Source organism: Narcine bancroftii, chromosome 11 (assembly GCF_036971445.1).
Source record: "Narcine bancroftii isolate sNarBan1 chromosome 11, sNarBan1.hap1, whole genome shotgun sequence".
Lineage (NCBI taxonomy): Eukaryota > Metazoa > Chordata > Chondrichthyes > Torpediniformes > Narcinidae > Narcine > Narcine bancroftii.
The window spans coordinates 63417434-63440149 of record NC_091479.1 but is presented as its reverse complement, the minus strand read 5'-3'; the positions used below and the strand labels follow the sequence as shown (position 1 = coordinate 63440149).

The 22716-nt window shown below is 43.5% G+C and overlaps 1 protein-coding gene across 5 annotated transcripts in view; it reads left to right on the top strand.

The window, feature by feature from the left end:
- Window positions 1-22716, top strand: part of dennd5b (DENN/MADD domain containing 5B) — a 312134-nt gene that overhangs the window by 236800 nt on the left and 52618 nt on the right. For all 5 annotated transcript variants that reach the window (XM_069903146.1, XM_069903145.1, XM_069903143.1 and 2 more), the window contains 5 exons: window positions 1193-1314; window positions 3528-3673; window positions 6184-6302; window positions 13725-13912; window positions 22185-22267. In XM_069903146.1, coding sequence (XP_069759247.1) covers window positions 1193-1314; window positions 3528-3673; window positions 6184-6302; window positions 13725-13912; window positions 22185-22267 — 658 coding nt within the window. The remainder of the gene's footprint in view (window positions 1-1192; window positions 1315-3527; window positions 3674-6183; window positions 6303-13724; window positions 13913-22184; window positions 22268-22716) is intronic.

Genomic DNA, 22716 nt, shown 5'->3' with positions numbered 1-22716 from the left:
CACTTTATTGATTTTTTTTTATTCTCTCTGTATTGCACAGTTTGTTTACATTTGATATCTGTTTACATGTTTATGCTACGTGCATTTTTTTTGTACTATCAAAAGTGTTAATTCTGCCTCGCCTGCAGAGAAAGGAATCTCAGGGTTGTATGTGATGCCATGTATGTACTCTAACAATAAATCTGCAGTTCTCTGGATAAAGTTATCCACGATTTCAAGCCCACTCCATTTGAAAATGTATATTCTGCTTGCATGGCCAATTTTGTTTTGCCATTCCATGGCTGAAGGACAAACTGCATGCAAAAACAAATTCTTCCAACCTCACTCATTGGATTCCCTTGCTTCAATACTTAAGGGATGTAAAGGAAAATACATCTCGCCTTCTGTTTCTCCTTCTCTATCCAAACTTAAATCGCCATGCGTAAATTGGATCTCAGATCAATTCTGACCTTGAACACAACAGGAATTTCAACTTCCAGGATCCCAAGGGGTCTACCAGCACTTCCTCAACGTTACAGTGAAGACCCTTTTTTGTACGGTTGCTGGAACTTGCCACCACTCTGCAAATACCCTGATGATGATAATGGATTCCTCTGATGCTCGCTCTATCCTTCGCATTTCTCTTTCTCGTTGTGGGCTAATCACAAAAGTCACGAGGTTTGGAGTAAAGTTGTCAGACTGTAGAATAAGACGGGTCAGCGTAGTTTGGTTGCCCAGGCCCACGGAGCTGGAAGAGCCTGCATGTCTAAATTAAAGAGTTTTCCTGCCAAGATAATGCCCAATAAAATTACAGATTTACTTGCATGTGCAAATGCTTTTTGCCTATTTATCACATATTTGTCAATTTGTTGTCACGTGCGCAAGATGCATATGAAAATCTTTCCTTTGCTTGCCCGTCAAAGGCAAGCAAAGCGCCACCATATATCCAGCGTAATTTTGAAACAAAGAAAGAGAGAGACCCATCAGACATTCGAGCAGCCTGTTTTTTTTTACTTTTTTTCTCAAAATCTCTTTGTTTGAGCCATTGATCACCTGTCCTCACACATGCTGTCAAATTTCGCCTGCCAACGTTCCGTTAAATCACTTCAGGCCTTTGCACTACACTGGAGGCGCTGTTACTGGTATTTTAGTTGGCTTGCAGTTAGAGGAGTTAATCATTCACCTGTTGTTGAATGTCTGTCTCTCTCCTCAGGAAGCTGTACAAGCGTTATGCCTTCCTTCGCTGTGAGGAGGAGAAGGAGCAATTCCTTTATCACCTCTTGTCGCTCAATGCTGTGGACTACTTTTGCTTTACCAGCGTGTTCACGACTATTAGTAAGTCAAACCAATGCACAGCTGGACTTAATTTGAATAATTGCATCCAACAATTTGCTTTCTAGAGAGACGTTGGAGCAAATTCAGGAGAACAGCGTTTGGAAGACAGGGTTTCAGCTTGATGTTTCAGAGCTGAGGGATTTGTCAGCAATATTTTAGATGAGACTTAACACCGACACTTCACCTGCTCTCTTCAGATGGTTGTATTATTTGTAGAGGAAATTCTGATGTCCTGGTCACTGCTGATCCCTCTATGAAGCGGTATTTCAAGGTGACTTGTTTGCAGTCTGGCTACAGGTTCTGAGGTAGCTGAAGAGACCAAGGAGGGATCTAAAGACTCGGCCACACTGGGCCAGCTGCTTGGTGGGGTGAATGGGTAAACAGTTGGAGAGGCCGTCTGTTCTTTCTGCTCATTTCACCAAGCTTTGGTATACTCCTTTTGAATAGTGCTATCCTTGAGCAGTAGATTGCCCCAGGAGTTAATCGGGCTGTAACATGTTCCCAGCCCCCACCCCCCCCCCCCCTCCTCCCTCCAAACCCTTTGGGACAGCCCTAAACTTTTTCTCAGTCCATACCTAGTAACCTGTTATGATGAGCTCAGAGTAGAATACCTATTTTAGTGTATTTTGAAGCTGACCTGGGGCAAAATGAGTGTGGTTAAGACCTCAGTGCTAGGGGCGCAGACTTTGGAGAAGGCATTAAGGTTGTCTCACTTCTCCTGCTGGAGGATCTTCTGGATGAGTTTGTGCAGACTGGAGGGCTTGAGATGGGGATAGGCTGGATCTTTATTCCCTGTAGCACAGGAGGGTGAAGGGTGACCATATAGATGTTTATGAGGGGATATGGATAGAGTGAATGTTCACAGAGCTGATGTTTCTGGAACTAGGGGGCATAGGATTAAGGTGAGAGGGAAGAGATTTACGAGGGACCTGAAGGGGGATTTCTTTCACTCGGAGGTTGTCCGTACCTGGACGGAACTACCAAAGGAAGCTGTTGAAGTGATTTTATTTACAGCATTCAAAATGCAGTTGGACAGACAGACTTGGAAGGATGTGAACCAAATGCAGGGAATGAGACTGGTCCAGAATGCCAACTTGGTCTGCATGGACGAGTTGTCCGAAGTCCGTTTCCTGTACTTTATGACAGAGTTGATTGTATCTCTCCAGTGTCCCTCCAGGCTCAGTTCTGGTCTCCTCATTACAGAAAGGATGTAGATGCTTTGGAGAGATTCAATCATAATTCATGATTCCTTCATTGTCATGTTCAGAACATGTAGTATTACACAAGCCAGGAGATTGTGTAGATTGGAGAACACTTCTTGGGAATCTATTTGGAGCAACAAAGGATAAGAGGTGACTAAATAGAGGTATGTAACATTATGAGGAGCATGGATAGTGTGGACAGCCAGCACCCTTTTCCTAGGGCAACAATAGCAAAGACCAGAAGACATCTGTTTGAGCTGAGTGGAGGAAAATTTAGGGGAGACACCAAAGGTAAATGTTATACACAGGGAGTGGTGGGTGCCTGGAATGAATTGCTGTAGAAGCTGGTACATTCAAAACATTCTTAGGTAACAGGAATATAAACAAAATAGAGGGTTATGGGTGTGAGAAGGGGAAATGTTAAACTGTTGTTGAGTAGGATTCCATAGTTGAACTGAAGGGCCTGTACTGTCATGTATGATGTTCTATAAATTTGAATTTCCTACAAAACTATATTTTTAAGCTGTAAACTCTTTGAGAGTTGACAATCATTTAAGAAATGAGATTGAGCAGGACAGAAGCAGCTATGATTTCTTTCTATGGTGGAGCAGGCTCAGGGAGAAATGTGGCAGAGGTGATCTCTTCCTTTATATTTTCAGGATTGACCACCTGGTTTCGAGCGGTCGTTTAATTCAAGTATTGTCCTGTGCACCTGCTGAATTCCAAACTGGTGCATGGTCCTCTTGCATCCTTCTGAGAGAGCAGACAAGGTGTTAGGTCGATGTCACAACTGAATGACTGAACTTCCAGCAGTGCCCCACACCTTCAGTTGAGAATGTGAGCGAAGGTCGAGATTGCAAGTTTGGTATCAGAAGTGTGTGCTCTCTGATTCAAATGCAAGCCACCCACTGCACCCTGTGCAGAAGAGAAATAGAGCATTGACGGGTGGGAAGAGAAGGAAATCATTGTGGTTCAGCTGTGATTTCTGCCACATCTTCTTGCTTCCCACAGTGATCCCATACAGAGCGGTCATTATCCCCATCAAAAAGCTGAGCAACTCTATCACCACCTCCAACCCTTGGATCAGTGTGTCGGGTGAACTGGGTGGTACGGGGGTGATGCAGGTCCCCAAGAACCTCTTGGAGATGACTTTTGAGGTGGGTATATGGTTCAGTTACACCTTCTAACCAAAATTATTTTTGAAAGTTTTTTTTAAATTACTCCCTAACCTTCTTGCCTTAAAAATCTCCCAAGGATCAATTGCTGCCTTAAATTGCGGGCATCCAAGCCAGAGCCTCATGCATTGCACTCTGTCTGCAGCTACAGCAAGGACCCCCCAGTGCCCAGCCATTCCAGTTCCACACACCAACAGGTCTGTTCAGGGCCTCCTCTGCTTTCACCAAATTTCGACTCCTTCACCCTCAAATCTCTTTCTATTTACCCCTCCTTCCCCATTTCTTTGACCAAAATGTTGATCATTCCCTTATTTGATTCTGCATCAGATTGTGTTTCGAGCACTAATGGAGATGCTTCGAGAAGTTTGCTCTGTTCAAAAGCCTACATCAGCTGTTTTTTTTTTAATTTTTTAAAATTTTTTTATTTTTTACACCATAAACCACATTGACCATGATACATACATTTTCCTTTTCAAATATATACAGTGTCATTTTCTCCCCCCCTCCTTCCTCCCATCCCACCCTCCCTACCTCCCCCCCCATCCATTTAAAGTACAAAATCTAAGATACATTAAACCAGTCAAACAATGTTGTCATTCAATAAAAATAAACAAGAAATTCCACTGAGTCAATTCTTTTCATTTCCTTCTCCTTTCGTTAATTTAGGTAGTGAATGTCCCCGGTAGGTTTTCTCTATTGTGTTTCATGTAAGGCTCCCATATTTTGGTGTTTATGGCCTTTTCAGTTCATTCCAGTGGCACAGCTGGTCAAGACCTTGGGTCCCATCAGCATGTTCTCCCTGCGACCACCCAAGGTTCCCCCACCCCCTGCCCCCCGAGAGCTTCAAGTTTCTTCCCACATCCAAAATATACGTGTTAGTATGTCAACTGGCCACTGTAAATTGCCTTGTCTCAAGTGTGCAAATAAAATGGTAGAATCTGGGATGATTTGATGAGAGCAAATTAAAAAAAAGGATTTAACACAGAAGCCTAACAGCTTGATTGTCCGATCTCAGAAGCTAAGCAGGCTCAGGCCTGGTCAGTACCTGGAGGGGAGAGCACCAGGTGCTGTAGATTTCTGTGAGGGGCACTGGACAAAGTGGCGACTCTGCGTGCCTTACAGAAGTCAAAGAATTTCATGTATGTTACTTTCTAAATGTAGTATTAAGTGACAATAATGGAACCTTTATCTTTTACCTTGAAAATAAGGATTAGTCTATAAGACTTAACAGCCAATTTTACTTCTGAAGTCTAGCCATTACGTAGCAGCCAGTCTCTATACTGCAAGCTCCCAAGGTCAGCAGTGCAATAAATACACTCAACATTAAACAGCAAATCCTTTTTCAAGAACTCCATTTTTACTTCAACTGGCACGAGAAAGCAACCAATATAACTGAAAGACCTGTCCCACCCTGCTCAAACTTGCCTCTTTCCCCATGTCCTGTCAGTCAGAAGAATACACGAATCACCTGATTCAAGGAGTTTCTTTCCTTGTGTTCAACAAACCTCTCAGAAGCAAATTGATGCACTTTGACTCAACCTTTCCTTCATGGAACTATACTCTGCACTTTGGATTTATTTTGGTCGACCCATTATATTTCAGGATTGACTGGATAGTGACAAAATTTTTCTGGAGTAATGACAAACAATTCAATATGGATTGAAAATTTAAAGATAGAACATCAGCGTTCTGTTGGCGCTTTGTAGCCTGTCCACTGATACTGTCTTCACTCAGTTGCTGCCTTTTGTTAAATGGAAGGACCAACTCTTGATGTTCCCTGCCACATGTCACCTCTGGCAGGAAGCATTGGTCCAGGCATCGTGTCAGCCACCAATTGTCTTCGGGAACCAAAGATTGATCTTTGAACTGATTGTCTTCACACCCGAACTGCCAGGGCATCTCATCATCAAATTGGGTTTCAAGATCCATTGTTTTTAGTTCCATCTCCTCCAACCAGAACCAACAATGCAATAAGCCACTTTGATCTTAAAGCAATTACAGTCAACTGATTAATACTTTTAAAAGTGAAAAGTCCACACCATCCAGGTTGGAAGTTATTGTCAGACAAGGAAGTACAATGTACAGAAGCACTGAAATTCTTGCTTGCTGCGGCTATGTAGGTGCTTGAAGTAAACGAACAAATACTATACAAATTAAATAGGCACACAAATTAAAGATAAAAATATTCAAACATGGATATATATTCACAGTCGATGATAGTCAGGATTGAACCCAGAGCTGTTGTCAGGCTGCTGGTACCCATCAGTGCCTCTATACTGCCCTAGCTCATGTCCTGATGTTTATTGGGATTTGAGTTTGTGTCTTCCCTTTGACCAAGTTCAGGTGCTCCTAAAATCTCATTGCAGTTAGCTCATTGTTGATTGAATTGGTTAAAAAAGTCCTTTGAGAAGACAACCTTGAGGTGAATGATATGGATGGGGAGGGGAGTGGCAGCAAGTGAGGCTAAAAACATCTTTTTCTCACCCTCCCAGTGCCAGAATCTGGGCAAGCTGACAACAGTTCAAATCGGACATGACAACTCAGGGCTTTTAGCCAAGTGGCTGGTGGATTGCGTTATGGTCAGGAATGAGATCACAGGACATACCTACAGGTAAGGATATAATGACACGACAGACAGCACCCTCCTTCAGCACACCTGCTCTATTGGCTTCTCTAGTTGCACACAGTGCCAGACAACATCACTATGACCCTTGGAACTAAACTTCAGGGTAGTTAAATTGGATGGGTCAAAAACCATGTCTTTGGAGAGAAACAGAGAATTCTTCATACAGGCCATCCCCAGGTATTGAACTGGTTTCATTTTTACAAACACCCAAGTCAATTTTTGTCAGATGTTGGAAAATAGGCAAAAAAAACCTCCTTAATATTGTAACCATACAACCACAAATGTTGCAATGAATGGTTTCAAAAGACTGATAAGAAAGAACAATTACCAAAAGTGGAGTGAGAGGGGAAACTTGTTTTGCCAATTATAGGAAAGAATATCAGCATGTTAGGGTTGTCCATAAATTGGTTATTTGTCATCCAGAAATGGTTTGTCATCTGTGAGACTATTAAAAGATCACAAGATAAAAAGAACAGAAGCAGGCCTTTCGGCCCATCAAATTTGCTCTGCAAATCCATCCTGAGCTACACTGTTCTCACATCTAGTTCCAAATTCTGGATACCCTGACTAACTAGATACCAGTCTACTAATGATCACACCTCCACAATGAATTCCTGAAAGCCACGACTCTCTGGCTAAAGAAATTTCTCATCTATTTTAAATGGGTACCTTCTAATTCTGTGTCCTCTTGCCCTGGATTCACCCACCAAGGGAAACATTTTATTCACTTCTGCTCTGTCCAATCCTTTCAGCATTCAAAATGTTTCTATAAGATCCCCTACAGTCCAAGAGCTGTTAAATGTTCCTCATATTATCCCTTTTATTCGAGGAATTATCCTGGTAATCTTCTCTGTACTCTACAGATCTCCAAATGAGGTCTTACCAGTGCCCCATAGAGCCTTATCAACACCTCTTTATTCTTATACACTATTCCTCTACAAACGAATGCCAATATAGCATTCGCTTTATTTTCTGCCGATCCAACCTGGTGGTTAACATTTAGGATATCCTATACGAGGACCCCCAAGTCCCTTTGCACTTCCAAATTTTGGATTTTCTCCCCATCCGAGTAATAATCTGCCCATTTCCTCTTCCAACATGTACAACCATACATTTCTTAACATTGTATCTCATCTGCCATTTCTTTGCCCCCTCTCCTCAACTGTCCCAAGTCTCTCTGAAACCCATCAGTTTCTTCATCACTTCCCACTCCACCACTTATCTTGGTGTCATCTGCAAACTTAGCCATAAAACCATTTAATTCATAATCTAAATCATCAATATACATTGTGAAAAGAAGCAGCCCTGAGGAACACGACTAGTAACCGGCAACCAACCAGAGCACAGTCCCTTTATTCCAACCCTTTGCTTTCTGCCCATCAGCCAATGCTCTACCCAATCTAGTATCTTTCTTGTAATTCCATGGTCTCTCCTCTTATTAAACAGCCTCTTATGCAGCACCTTGTACTTTTGAAAATCCAAATGCACAACATCCACAGCCTCTCCCTTGTCCATCCTACTTGAGATTTCCTCAAAAAATTCAATTAGGTTGGTCAGGCAGGATCTTCCCTTCATGAACCTATGCTGGCCTGGACCTATCAGATCATGCACCTCGAGGTATTTCAGAACCTCGTCCTTGAGGATCGACTCCAATAATTTTACAACTTCTGATCAGATTAATAGCCCTATAATTTCCTTTTTTCTGTCTCTCTCCTTTCTTAAACAGCAGAACAACATTTGCAACCTTCCAATCCTCCAAAACCATGCCAGAGTCTAATGATTTCTGGAAAAATCAATTTCAATGCTGCCATAATCATCAAAGCCACCTCCTTCAAAACCCATGGGTGCACCTCATCCAGTCCAGGAGACATCCACCTTTAATCCATTCAGCTTACTAAACACCATCTCTCTAGTAATCCTGACCATATTTAATTCTATTCCCCAAGACCTCTCAGTTATGTTGCTATTGTCTTCCTCAGTGAAGACTGACGCAAAATACTCATTTAGTTCCTCTACCATCTCTTCGTTACCCATTGGAATTTCGCCAGCATCATTTTCAATCAGTCCTATATATATTAAAAAACTTAGTATCCTTTCGTATGTTATTTACCAACTTCCTTTCATAATTCATCTTTTCTTTCCTAATTACTTTCTTTGTCTTTTTCTGTAAGTTTTTAAAAGTTTCCCAGTCTTCTGTTTTCCCACTTGTCTGCCTTCCCTTTTGCTTTTATTTGAGCCTTAACCTCTCTTGTTGGCCACATATGTTTTTCTATTCATAATTTTCTTTTTTTTTGGAATATATCTATCAACCAATTCTGCTCTGCCGTCCCTCCATCTAGCTTACTTTTCCAGTCAACTTGGACCAGATCCTCTCTCATACCACTGTAATTCCCTTTGTTCCACTGGAATATTGAAAGGGAAAAGCTAATATCAGGTGTGTCAAATTTGAAGCTGAACTCGATCATGAAATGATCACCACTTTGCAAGGGTTCCATTACCTCTAATTGCTTAATCACCTCAGATTCATTGCAGATCACCCAATTGAAAATCACCAATCCCCAGGTGGGATCATCAATGAACTGCTCCGAAAAGCCATCCCATAGGCATTCTACAAACTCTCTCCTGAGATCCAGTGCCTTCCTGACTTTCCCAATCCCCTTTTATGTTAAAATCCCCAAAATTATTTTGACAATTTTCATCTGACATGTTATTTATTTATTTATTTCTAGTTGTAACGTAGTCCACTTCCTGGCTGCTATTTTGGGGACCTGTATACAATTGCCATTTGGGTCCTTTTACCCTTGCCATTTCTTAACTCAACCCATAAGAATTCCACATCTTCTGACCCAATGTCTCTTCTTTCTAGTGATTTAATATCATTGCTTACTATCAGGGCCACACCTACCTGCCTATCTTTCCCATACACTGTGTACCCTTGGACATTCAGCTCCCAATTACATCCATTTCTCAGTCTGGCCACAATGTCATAATCTTTCAATCTAGCTGAACAACAACATCTACTTTATTCCTAATGCTCTGTGCATTTAAGTACAGTACCCTTAGACCAGTATCTGTTACTGATTTTGCTGTATTTTTATTGTTCAGCAAATTATCCTGTCTTTACACCTGCCTGTCCTTTTTGTCTTCTTTGATACACATTATTTCTGACTTTTTTCTAATTTCCTCTATCAGTACTAACACACTGGTTCCCTTCTACCCAAATCTCTGCACTGACCCCCCACCAAGCTAGTTTAAACCTTCCCCAACCGCTCTAGCAAACCTGCCTGCCAGGATATTGATCCCCCTCCACTTCAGGTGCAGCGCATCCTTTTTGTAGCAGTTAGACCTTTCCCAGAAGAGATCTGAACTCCTGCCCCAACTCTTCAGCCATGCATTCATCTGCCACAACTTCCTGTTCCTACCCTCTAGCGCATGACACAGGCAGCAATCCTGAGATTACCAACCTTGAAGTCCTGCTTTTTAACTTCTTTCCTAACACCCTATATTCACTCTTCAGGACCTCATCCCTACTATGTCAATGGTCCCACATGGACCACATCACCCAGCTGCTCACCCTTCCCCTCCAGAATGCTATGAACTCAATCAGAGACATTCCTGACCCTGGCATCTGGGAGGCAACATACCATCCAGGAGCTTCAACCTCATTCACGTAATCCCCTATCCGTTTATCTAACCAATGAGAACCCATTCACCATCACTCTCCTCTACTCTTTCCCCCCCCTCCCCCAATGAATCAGGGGGCCAGTCTCAGTGCCAGAGATATAACCACCTCAACTTGTCCCTACTCATCTCCACCAACAGTATCCAAAACAGTATACCTATTGTTGTTGGGAACAGCCAGAGGGGTACTCTGCAGTGCCTGAATCTTCCCCTTCCCTCTCCTGACAGTCACCAGCTACCTGCCTCCCTGAAACTCCTGTCTCCACCTACCTCTGCCCCCCTCAAGATCCACAGTTCAACCAACTCCAGTTCCAGCTCCCTAATTCAGTTTGTAAGGAGCTGCAGCTGGATAAATGTGAGGTTATCCATTTTGGTAATACAAACTGGAGGGCAGATTACTATTTGAATGGCAATAGATTAAGAGATGGGGAAGTGCAGAGAAACCTAGGGGTACTTGTACACCAGTCTCTGAAGGCAAGCATGCAGGTACAGCAGGCGGTTAAAAAGGCAAATGGTATGTTGGCCTTCATATCAAGAGGGTTTGAGTATAGGAAAAAGGATACCTTACTGCAGCTGTACAGGGCCTTGGTGAGACCCCACCTGGAGTATTGTGTGCAGTTTTGGTCACCTTATCGAAGGAAGGATGTTCTTGCAATGGAGGGAGTGTAGAGGCGATTCACCAGGCTGATACCTGGAATGGCAGGAATGACTTATGAGGAAAGATTGCGCAAATTGGGATTATACTCGCAGGAGTTTAGAAGATTGAGAGGGGATCTCATAGAGACGTATAAAATTCTGGCAGGACTGGACAGAATGGATGCAGATGGGATGTTTCCAAGGATGGGAAAATCCAGAACCCGGGGCCATGGTTTGAGGATAATAGGCAAACCATTTAGGACCGAGATGAGGAGGAATTTCTTGACCCAGAGGGTGGTGAATCTGTGGAATTCATTGCCACAGAGGGCAGTAGAGGCAGGTTCATTAAATATATTTAAGAGGGAATTAGATCTATTTCTTCAGTATAAGGGTATTAAAGGTTACGGAGAGAAGGCGGGGACGGGGTACTGAACTTTAAGATCAGCCATAATCTCGTTGAATGGCGGAGCAGGCTCGAAGGGTCGAATGACCTACTCCTGCTCCTATCTTCTATGTTTCTATTTTTCTATGCACCTTCTGCAGGTGTAGTTGTCTGGGACAAGTACACTGTTCCAGGCTTCTACACTTGAGCACTCCACTGCCCTAGCTGTCTCCATTATTTAAATGTAATTAAAGGATCAAACTACCTCATCTGCCCTTACCTGCCAGTAGCAAGCTCTTTCTCAGCCTCAGCTCACCAAAACCACTTGAGCCCTATTTCTTTCACTGCCCCTCCTTTTATTGGTCCCTGCCAATTAACTTAATTACCCAATTACTCACTCTTACAAATCAACACTCAGCTTAACTTTTTGCCCTCTGCGCCCTTTTTAAACAGTACAGTCACTTGTCCCACCTCTAACTTTGACGACTGGAATGGAATGAGAAGATGTATTATTGTGCCTCGTCCCATGGACTTGCACCCGGACAATATCCCTCCAAACACTTCTATCCATATACCTGTCCAAATTTTACTTAAATGTTAAAAGTGAGCTTGCATTTAACAATTCAGCTGGCAGCTTGTTTCACATTCCCACCACTCTCTGCATGAAGTTCCCCCTAATATTCCCTTTTCTATGTCCTCCAATTTGTATTTCACCTAACCCCAGTGGAAAAGGCCTGCTTGCATTTATTCATTCTGCACATATCATAATTTTGTATACCTCCTGGTAAATCTTCTCTGCACTCTTTCTATCTTATTGATATCCTTCCTGTCATTAGGTGACCAAAACTGCACACAATACTCCAAATATGGCTTCACCAATGCCTTATACAACTTTACCATAACATTCCAACACATCTATACCCAATACCTTGATTTATGAAGGCCAATGTGCCAAAAGCTCTCTTTACAACCCTATCCACCTGTGATACCTCTTTCAGGGAATTATGTATCTGTATTCCTAGATCCTTCGGTTCTACCACAGTGCCCTACCATTTACCATGAATGTCCTACCTTGGTTTGTCCTTCCAAAGTGTATTACCTCACAATTTGTCTGCATTAAATTCCATCCGCCATTTTGCACCTCACTTCTCCAATTGGTCCACATTCCTCTGCAAGCTTTGAAAACCTTCCTCACTGTCCACAACTCCTCTAATCTTTGAGTCAGGTGGTCAACTCCAAGTGGGGTCATTGATTCAGTATTAAAATCAAAGGTTTCTAACCACCTGCAAAGGACCAAGGACCTGGAATGACAAGGAAACTGCTGGGATTGAATCTAATTTGTCTGTTTTGCTAAAATGGCATTATCAATCTTGTTGAAATGTGCTTTTGCCATATTATTAATGAAAGTGTCAGAATAGCTCCCAAAACTTAGCTTCTCGCTGTATCTCAGTACATGTGACAAACTCCAGCTTGCTCTCAGGAGGGGCAGCATTGACCATTCTCTCACATTAATGCTCCTTGACCCACTGAGAGTTTCTCCAGCAGACTGTGGTTAGAGAGGCAGCTCTAGTCTGCTCCCATTGGCTGAGGAAATGTGAACAAAAAGACATGAGTACATCAGTTCATTTTGATTTTGTTTTGTTTTCGAATACGTTTCATTTAAAATTATTTGTCCCCTAGGCTAAAAGCACTGCAATGGATCATCATTGAGCAGGGAGTGCAGAGGGGGTGACCACTGCATCTGTGTTTGTGCACGAGCTCCAAATACACTTTCATATATTTTGATGGGCAACATCTGTGATCAATGAATCTCTGTATCTCACGATGCTCCAGTAAACTTACAGAGGGATTTCTAGCTTGAACTGGGACCTTAGGGTTCATTAATGGAAGCTGTTGGTCCGCTCTCCCCGTGTCTGCATGAGTTTTCCTTGGGGGGGGGGGGCTCCAGTTTCCTCCCACTGTTCAAAGCATACTGGGAGTTTGTAGGTTAATTGTGTATAATTGGGTGGCACGGATTCATTGGCCAAAAGGACCTGTTACCATGCTGTATGTCTAAAAGAAATCTAAAATTAATTGAATTGACACCACAAGAATAATTCTTCAATGTCACTTTCATTCCTTTCACACATAAATATGTAAGGAATCGAGAATGTGCATCAAGTGCAAGCAGCCGAGTTATGGTTTAAGTTGGTCTCATGTTTAGCACTGATCTCATGGGCCGAAGTGTTCCCATCTGCAAAGAGAGATGCCCCCGCCCCACCCCCACCATCTCCAATAACCACCTTTCTTTGGCTTGGCTTCGCGGACGAAGATTTATGGAGGGGGTAAAAAGTCCACGTCAGCTGCAGGCTCGTTTGTGGCTGACAAGTCCGATGCAGGACAGGCAGACACGATTGCAGCGGTTGCAGGGGAAAATTGGTTGGTTGGGGTTGGGTGTTGGGTTTTTCCTCCTTTGCCTTTTGTCAGTGAGGTGGGCTCTGCGGTCTTCTTCAAAGGAGGTTGCTGCCCGCCAAACTGTGAGGCGCCAAGATGCACGGTTTGAGGCGTTATCAGCCCACTGGCGGTGGTCAATGTGGCAGGCACCAAGAGATTTCTTTAGGCAGTCTTTGTACCTTTTCTTTGGTGCACCTCTGTCACGGTGGCCAGTGGAGAGCTCGCCATATAACACGATACCACCTAATGGCTTGTGATCTCCCCCATTGCATCAGGTTCCCATGCGGCAGGTGGCTGGGGAAAGGAGTGGACGATGGCAGTTTGGAGAGGATTCTGGTCGGCGAGCTCATCACCCCGGTGGTGGAGGAGGACCTGAGCAAGCAGTGCCGCACTCCACCGCAGCTGCGATCCCCAACCGTTGCCCGGAGACTGAGCATCACCTCCCTCGGAGGGAAGACAGGCAGTGAGTTCACCCGTCCAGTTGGTGGATCCGCTCAGTGGCTTGTCACCTGGGTTCACTACTTCAATGGGGTGTAAGCCCTTTCTGGGCATGTGGGCTCCCTACCCCTGTACTTCCCAGTGGATGCACCAACAACAAATGGAAAATATCTCCCCAGGACTTTGGATTGATTCATGTGAGGAGCAACTTGATGTCTGATGAAGCACATAATTGCAGTTGGGGATGACATGTGATTGGGACACCGTAGACTTGTGGAGGGAGCATTTGCTCAGTATCTGAGCCTGGAATTATATGATAAACAAAAAACAAGGCAGTCTGCAGAAGTTCTTGTTTGATTGTGTGTTGCACTCAACCCCAGCAAATGCAGGCTTTCTTGTACAACTCCATTCAGCTGCTCTACTTTGTGTATTGCTTTGCTAGATGCACGTCCTCTGAAGTGGATTGCAATCCCGAGCAGTAGCATCTCACCTCTGCATTCATTCCATTTTCTTCCAAGGGTGGTAACTGGGCCTCAGGCCAGATGCAGGTTTTTACATCTGGTGACTCGTTTCCCGGATGAACCAGCCTTCATCTGGTCATAACTATCATGCCCCAAGATAGTCTGGGCAGGATTCAAACGCTGCTTCAAACAAAAAGTGACTGACGTCTGAATTCCTGACCTGTTTCAGGTGTCTATCCTTGCGATATTTTAGTCTGGTTAATGTTTGAGCTCAGAGGAAAAATTTAATTGCTTCAACGGAATGAACAGTTGGTCAGACTTTTCATAAGCTATTTTTTTCATCATGGGTAAGTTGAATGATGTGGATATTGGTACAGTGTTTCCAAAGTTTCTCCTCCAAGTCGGTTCATGGCTCCCTGAGCAGGGTGACATGGGTTAGACAGGGAAGAAGGAGTTTAGCTTGCTTGCCTTCATAGTCGGGGTGGCATGGAGGGGATGGTGGGTTGAGGACAAGTTGAGATCCAGAATTTATTGTCATAGAAACATAGATGATAGGATCAGGAGTAGGTCATTCGACCCTTCGAGCCTGCTCCGCCATTCAACGAGATCATGGCTGATCTTAAAGTTCAGTACCCCGTCCCTGCCTTCTCTCCGTAACCCCTAATTCCTTTATATTGAAGAAATATATCTAATTCCCTCTTAAATATATTCAATGAACCTGCCTCTACTGCCCTCTGTGGCAATGAATTCCACAGATTCACCACCCTCTGGGTAAAGAAATTCCTCCTCATCTCGGTCCTAAATGGTTTGCCTATTATGAACATGTCAAGACATTTGTTGTTTTTGAGTGTCATTTCAGTGCAAATATTGCTATAAATTACACTTAAAATCAGTTAATTAATGCAAAAGATGTCAGAGGGGAAGAAGCTGACTTTGTGGTGCTGGGGGCTTGTCTTCAGGCTCTTGATGTGAAGAAGCCATGGCCTGGGTGGTGAGGGTCCTTGAGGATAGAGGCTACTTTCTTAAGGCCCCGCCTCTTGTAGATGTCCTCGATGGAGTGATGCCCATGATGGATCTGGCTCTAGTTTTTTTTTTCCTGGCCTGTGCATTGGCACCTCCATACCAGACAGTGATGCAACCAATCAGAATGCCCTTCACGGTCCACTTCTAGATATTTGTAAGAGTCTTTGGAGACAAGCCAAATCTCTTCAAACTCCTCATGAAATATAGCTGCTGGCAAGCCTTCTTCGAGATTGCATCAATGCGGAGGTCCCTGGACAGATCTGCAGAGATGTTGGGATAGAATGCAGAGGCTTTACAAGACATTGTAACATCGTGAAGGCTTCTGATCACCACACTATGGAAAGGATGTGGTAGCACTAGAAAGGGTGCAGAAGAGATTCACCAGAATGTTGCCTGGAATGGAGGCCTTTATTTATAAGAAGAGGTTCAATAGACAGGATTATTCTCCCTTGGAAGCACAGAAGGTTCAGGGAAACCTTGCAGAGGTTGACAAAATTATGTGAGCTATAGATAAGGAAGACAGATACTGTCATTTTTCAAGGATTGAGGAGTCTAAAACTTGAAGATAGCATTTTAGCACAAGGGGAAGTATTTAAGCAAGATCTGACGGACAGGCTTTTCTGCTCAGAAACTGGTGGGTTATGGAACATTGCCAGATGAAGTGGAAGAGCTATTTAAAAAGAAGGTAAAATAAATGAATGGGAGAAGTTTTGAGGGGCATGGATCAAATGCAGGAAAATGTGATTAGCCTAATGAAGTATCTTGGTCAGCATCAACTAAGGTCTTGTTTTCCTACTGTCCTCTTCTCTCCCTTGGTGTGTAGCCTGTGGGATCTTATGACATCTGTTTGCATGCAGAATAGCTCATCTCTGTTTCTGCAAGGGAACTGTTTCAGGAGAACTCTTATAAATCAGCTTGGGTTCACCTATCAGGTCTGTCATTGACAAATAGCCAAGATGTCATTTGATGAGGGAACAGAGATGGGTGAAATTAGTGCCCTCTGTTTGGAGAAGGTGAAAGGTTTGGAGGACCAAAGAAATAATGGTTCGATATTGTTTTTGAATGGGGCTATCAAGTACATTTTTACCCAGCAGCGGAATCAATTGAGCCAAGGTTGGATCATTTAATATCTTCCGTTCCCAGTTCTCTAGACTTCCTGGCTGACTGAATGGGAGCAATACTCAAACGTGGTGGAGAAACTCAGCAGGTCACGCACCATCCATTGGAAGTGAGGATAGCCAACATTTCGGGCCTGAGCCCCCTTTGTCAGTAATGAAGGATGCCTACACTCAAAGTTCTCCTGACCTTTTACCTTCTATGGACGCTGAGTGACCTGCTGAGTTACTCCAGCAAGTTTGTGTATTGCACTCAACCCCAGTATCTGCAGACTTCCTTGTTTGACTGAATGTGGGTTTGCAAAAGATTAATCTTGTATAGCAAGGAATCCATTTTGCCCTGCAAGGTGAAGATCCAGCACTGCCTGGGCTCTGAGGGATAGTTAATTGCTTCAACTAGAGGAGTTTGGCATCATATCCCACATTCATCCCATTTTTTAATTCTTCCCATTTTGTGATCACGTCCCCTCAGTTTCTATTTCTCACTTACACACTGGAGGCCATTGACAACAGCCAATTAATTGACTGACCCGCTTATGTTTTGGATGGGGGACACTTGGAAGTATGTGCAAACACCACACAACAGCACCCAAGGTCAGAATTGAATCCAGGTTTCTCGAGCTGTGAGTTGGCAACTGTGCCATTGTTGCTGCTCAGATAACCACAAGTTTTTTTTTAAAAAACTTTAGTTTTCGAATTATTGTAGGGGATAATCTGAAAGGATTGGGGTAGGGGTACAGTATCACCAAAATTATACCATAGAACACGACATCACAGAAGCGGGCCCGTCGGCCCTTCTAGTCTGTGTTGGACCATTTTCTTTGCCTAGTCCCACTGACCTGCACCCAGTTTGTGACCCTCCGTACCTCTCCCATCTATGGACCTTGCCTATATTCCTCTTTAATGTTAAAATTGAGCTCATATTCACCACTTCAACTGGCAGCTCATTCCACATTCCCACCACTCTGTGTGAAGAAGTTTCCCCCTGAACTTTTTCCCCTTTCACCCTTAACCCATGTCCTCTGGTTTGTATGTCACCTACCCTCAGTGGAAAAAGTCTATCTGCATTTATATGTCTAACCCCCCCTCATAAATTTAAATACCTCTATCAAATCTCCCTTCATTCTACGCTCCAAGAAATAAAGTCCTAAACTGTTCGTGAAGGTTGGGCAACATCCTAGTAAATCTTCTCTGCCCTCTTTCTTATTAAATTCTTTGCTGTAGATAGGTGACCAGAACTGCACACAGTATTCCAAATTTGGCCTCACCAATGTTTTATACAGCTTGACCATAACATCCCAATTCTTGTACTCAATATTTTGATTTATGAAGGCCAAAAGTTTTCTTTACAAGCCTATCCAACTGTGGTGCCACTTTCAGGGAATTATGTACCTGTATTCCCAGATCCCTCTGTTCTACTGCACTCGTCATTGCCCTACCATTCACCGTGTATGTCCTTTCTTGGTTTGTCCTTCCAAAATGTAAAACCTCACACTTGTCTGCATTAAATTCCATCTGCCATTTTTCAGCTCATTTTTCCAATTGGTCCAGATCCCTTTGAAAGCTGTCCACCACGCCACGAATCTTAGTGTCATCTGCAGATTTGCTGATCAAATTTGCCACATTATCATTGATATGGATGACAAACAACAATAGTCCAAGCACCAGTCCCTGAGGCACACCACTAGCCACAGGCCTCCAGTCTGAGAAGCAATCATCCACCACCACTCTCTGGCTTCTCCCATCCAGCTATGGTTGAATCCAGTTCACTACTTCATCATGAATACCTAGCGTCAGAAACTTCCTGACTAACTTCTCACGTGGGACCTTGTCAAAGGCCTTACTAAAATCCATGTAGGACAACATCCACTGCCTTCCCTTCATCAACTTTCCTGGAAACCTTCTCAAAAACTCTAGAAGATTAGTTAAACATGACCTACCACACACAAAGCCACGTTCACTTTTGCTTATTAGTTTTCTGGCTATCCAAATAATTGTATAACCATCTCTTAGAACACCTTCCAATAATTTATCTACTACTGATGTCAGTCTCACCGGCCTATAATTGAGAAATGTGAGCAATCCTCCAACATCACACCTGTGACTAAGAACACTTCAAATATTTCTTCCAGAGCTCTGAAATTTCTACGCTCGCCTCCTTCAAGGTCCAAGGGAATATCTAGTCAGGCCTTGGGGATTTATCCAACCTTATTTGCTTTAAGACAGCAAGCACCTCCTCCTCTTTAGTCTGTACAGGTTCCATGACCTCACTGCTTGTTTTCCTTTCTTCCTGAGTGAATACTAATTAAAAGAAAACATTTAAGCTCTCCCCCATCTCTATTGGCTCCATACAAAGCTGACCACTTTGATCCTCAAAGGAACCAATTTTGTCCCTTACTATCCTTTTGCTCTTAATATACCTGCACAAACCTTTATGGTGTTCCTTCACATTGTCGGCCAAAGCAACCACATGTCTTTTTTTTGCCGTCCTGATTTCTTTCTTGAGGTTTTTCTTTCATTTTTAAACTCCTCAAGTTATCTCATTTGCTCCATGTTACCTATTCCTGTTACATACCTCTCTTCTGAACCAGATCCCCAATATCACTCAAAAACCAAGGTTCCCTCTGCCTGCTAACATTGCCTTTAATCCTGACAGGAACATTTGGACTCTCAAAATGTCACCTTTGAAGGTCCTCCACTTACCTCGCACGTCCTTGCCCGAAAACAACCTATCCCAATCCACGCATTCAAGATCCTTTCTCATTTCCTCAAAATTAGCCTTTCTCCAATTTAGAATCTCAACCCAAGGCCCAACCCTATCCTTCTCCATAATTAACTTGAAACTAATGGCATTATGATCACTGGACCCAAAATGTGCACCTACATATACTTCTGTCACCTGCCCTGTCTTGTTCCCTAATTGGTGCTCCAGTATTGCACTCTCTCTAGTTGGCATCTCTGTATATTGATTCAGAAAACTTCCCTGAAAACATTTGACAAACTCTAAGAGCCATCCAGCCCTTTTGCAGTTTGGGAGTCAACTTGTGAAAAATTTTAATCCCCTACGATCACAACCTTATGTTTCCTGCAGTGTCTGCAGATTTGCTCCTCCAATTCTCGTTGACTATTGGGCGGTCTATAATACAATCCCATGAGTGTAGTCATACCTTTCCTGTTCCTCAGCTCCACCCATACAGCCTCAGTAGATGAGCCCTCTGCTCTGCCCTGCCTGAGCACAGCTGGGATATTTTCCCTGACACTCCTCCCCCTTTATTCACCCACTCCCTCCCCCCCCCATTCTATCAAGTCTAAAGCCACATTGAGCTGCCAATCCTGCCTCTCCTGCAACCAAATTTGACTAATGGCCACAATGTCATAATTCCACGGGCCAATCCATAGTCTAAGTTTGCCTGCCTTTCCTACAATACTCCTTGCATTGAAATAGATGCACTTTAGAAAATTTCCACCATGTATTTCTAATGATGCATGTAATTTTCACATCATCTTTTCCCTCCTCTCCTCTATCTGCTCTGACACTGGTTCCCACGCCCCTGCAAATCTACTTTAAACCCACCAGAGAAACACTAGCAAACCTTCCCACAAGGATATTAGTCCCCTTCCAGTTCAGATGCAAACCATCCCATTAGAACAGGTCCCACCTTCCCTGGAAGAGAGCCCAATGATCCAGAAACCTGAAGCCCTCCCTCCTGCCCATGTCTTCAGCCACGTGTTAAGCTGTATTATCCTCCTATTTCTAACCTCACCAGCACGTGGCAAAGGTAGCAATCCTGAGATCACAACCTTGGAGGTTCTGTCCTTCAACCTATAGCACCTAACTACCTGAATTCTCATTGCAGAACCTCTTTACCCTTCCTAACCACATCATTGGACCCTACATGGACCACACATCTAGCTGCTCACCCTCCCTCCCAAGAATGCTGTGAACTTGATCTGAGATATCTTGGACCCTGGCACCAGGGAAGCAACATACCATCTGGGATACTCAATCTCTTCCACAGAACCTCTTAACTGTCCCCCTAACTACAGAATTCCATATCACTACAGCTCGCCTCTTCTCCTCCCTTCTCTTCTTAGCCACAAGTCCAGACTCCGTGCCAGAGACCTGATTGTCATGGCTTGTCCCTGGTAGGGCATCCCCCAACAGTATCCAAAATTGAAGGGAATGGTTACAGGGATGCCATGCACTGCCTGCCTTTCCCTCTCCTGACTCACCCATCTACCCTCCTCCTGCCTCTAGGTGTGGTAGCATCCCTGTAACTCATGTCTATCACCCCCTCTACTTCCTGAATGATTCAGAGTTCATCCAACTCCAGTTCCAATTCCTTAACTCGGCTTGTCAAGAGCTGCAGCTGGATGCTCTTCTCGCAGATGAAGTCTCCTCTTTGGAGAAGGAAAGGACAAAAGGAATCATTACAGCAAAGAGTATTGTAGGAAAGGCAACATCAACTGGCTAGCTCAGACTACCCCCCCCCCAGCCCATTCTCCAGTTTTGCAATCTTTCCTTGCCCAATGTTTGTCCAATTCTCTCTTAAAAGCCACAATGGAACTGCTTCCACCATCGCTACAAGAGGTGCATTCCAGATTGCATCAGCACGTGTTGAAAAAAATATCTTTTATATCAGTAACTTCCAGCCCTCAACCTTTCCACCAACTAGAACGGACTCCCACTCTCTTGCTGTCTAGACTTCATATCATTTTGCCTACCTCGATCAGATTTCTCTTCTGTCTCTCTTCAAAGAGTTCCAGCCTCTCTAATCTATCATTATATCTGTTGTCTATCATCCCAGGAACCATGCTCAAATATTCGATTTGAGATTGGACTAACAATTCAAGCCCAGGCTGATGCATGGGACCCCGAGTAAGGTGTAAAGGAGTTTAGCAGGAGGGGTGATGGTTGTCAGTTGTGTGGAGGAGCAGACTAACGTAGGGTAAGGAGAGATTGCAAGTCTGGAGAATTGGCTGGGGGGGGGGGGGTTCTGAATTTTAGATCGAAAATTATTGACAACTGAGTTCACAGTAGGCACTTTTAGAAACTTTCAGGAAATGTTCTGCTCCGGTGCCGTGTAAAAATGTCGAGGTGAAATTTATTATGCAAATTTCATCCCGTAATTTTTCCACTGGGACTCCTATGCATTTTTACGGAGCGGCTGCAGTGTAAAATGGCCGCAGCCACTCCATAAGAAACAGGCCTAATGAATACGAGTTCCCCCACCGACAAACTCTGCAACCCACAGGAAGGCTGTGTAAAAGTACCAAGTGATGAGGAATTTTGACAAAGCAGCAAGGGAGAAATTGCCTGCACTAGCAAGAGAATCAGTGAGCTCAGGAGAGATAAGTCACCTCTCCTTCCCCTGCCTCTTTTGGAAGGTAGGAGAAGTGACAATTTATAATGATCTGTGATGTATTGGAGAGAATAGCATTGCAAACATATTCTGTTGTGGAGGATCTGTTAAATTTGTATTGGTTTTACTGGGGACATCTCCAGTGTTCCAGGGAAGGAACGATCAATTGGACAGTGCTTTCAAGAGGTCCTGTCAGCTGGAGGAGCTGAGTATCTTCCTTCGTTGCTGCATGATTCCAGGATTTGTCAATTTGTCAGTTGACAAGATATATACCTTCTTGGTGCTTCTGTGAAGAAAATTGTCAGCTCTAATAAATCTTTTTGCTTTATTAACAGAACCAAATGCTGGCCAAATCCAAGAAGGAATTGGGGAGTCTATCAATAATATTGTGAAGCATTTCCACAAGCCAGAAAAAGAGGTATGTTTTTAAAATACTGGGTGTGATATTGGCAATGAGCTGATGTTACAGCTGGATTTAGATTTCTTCTTACAGAGTACACCTGTATCACAGCAGTTCAGGTAAAAGAGATTCACCCTTCTGGAATACACAAATCCAACATATCTAAGATTTGGGATAAAAATTTGGGACAGAATTTGATAAAATAATAAGCACAAAGAACCAACACATTTTGTCAAGTTTCGTCAAGAGTTTGACTTACAGGAAAGTGAGGTGGTTGGTTTTCTGGGGATGCACCCCATCTGTAATAGGGGGCTGATGTGTTCTTTGATTTCTCACGGCTCCTTTTCTTCAGGTATCACTGATGGCTGACCTCTCGAGTTAGAGAGCTGTGGGCATGAGCCATATTCCTGAGACTGGAGTGCAGGATCCACTGTTTTAGAGTTTTCGGAGGGGGACCTTCAGATGAA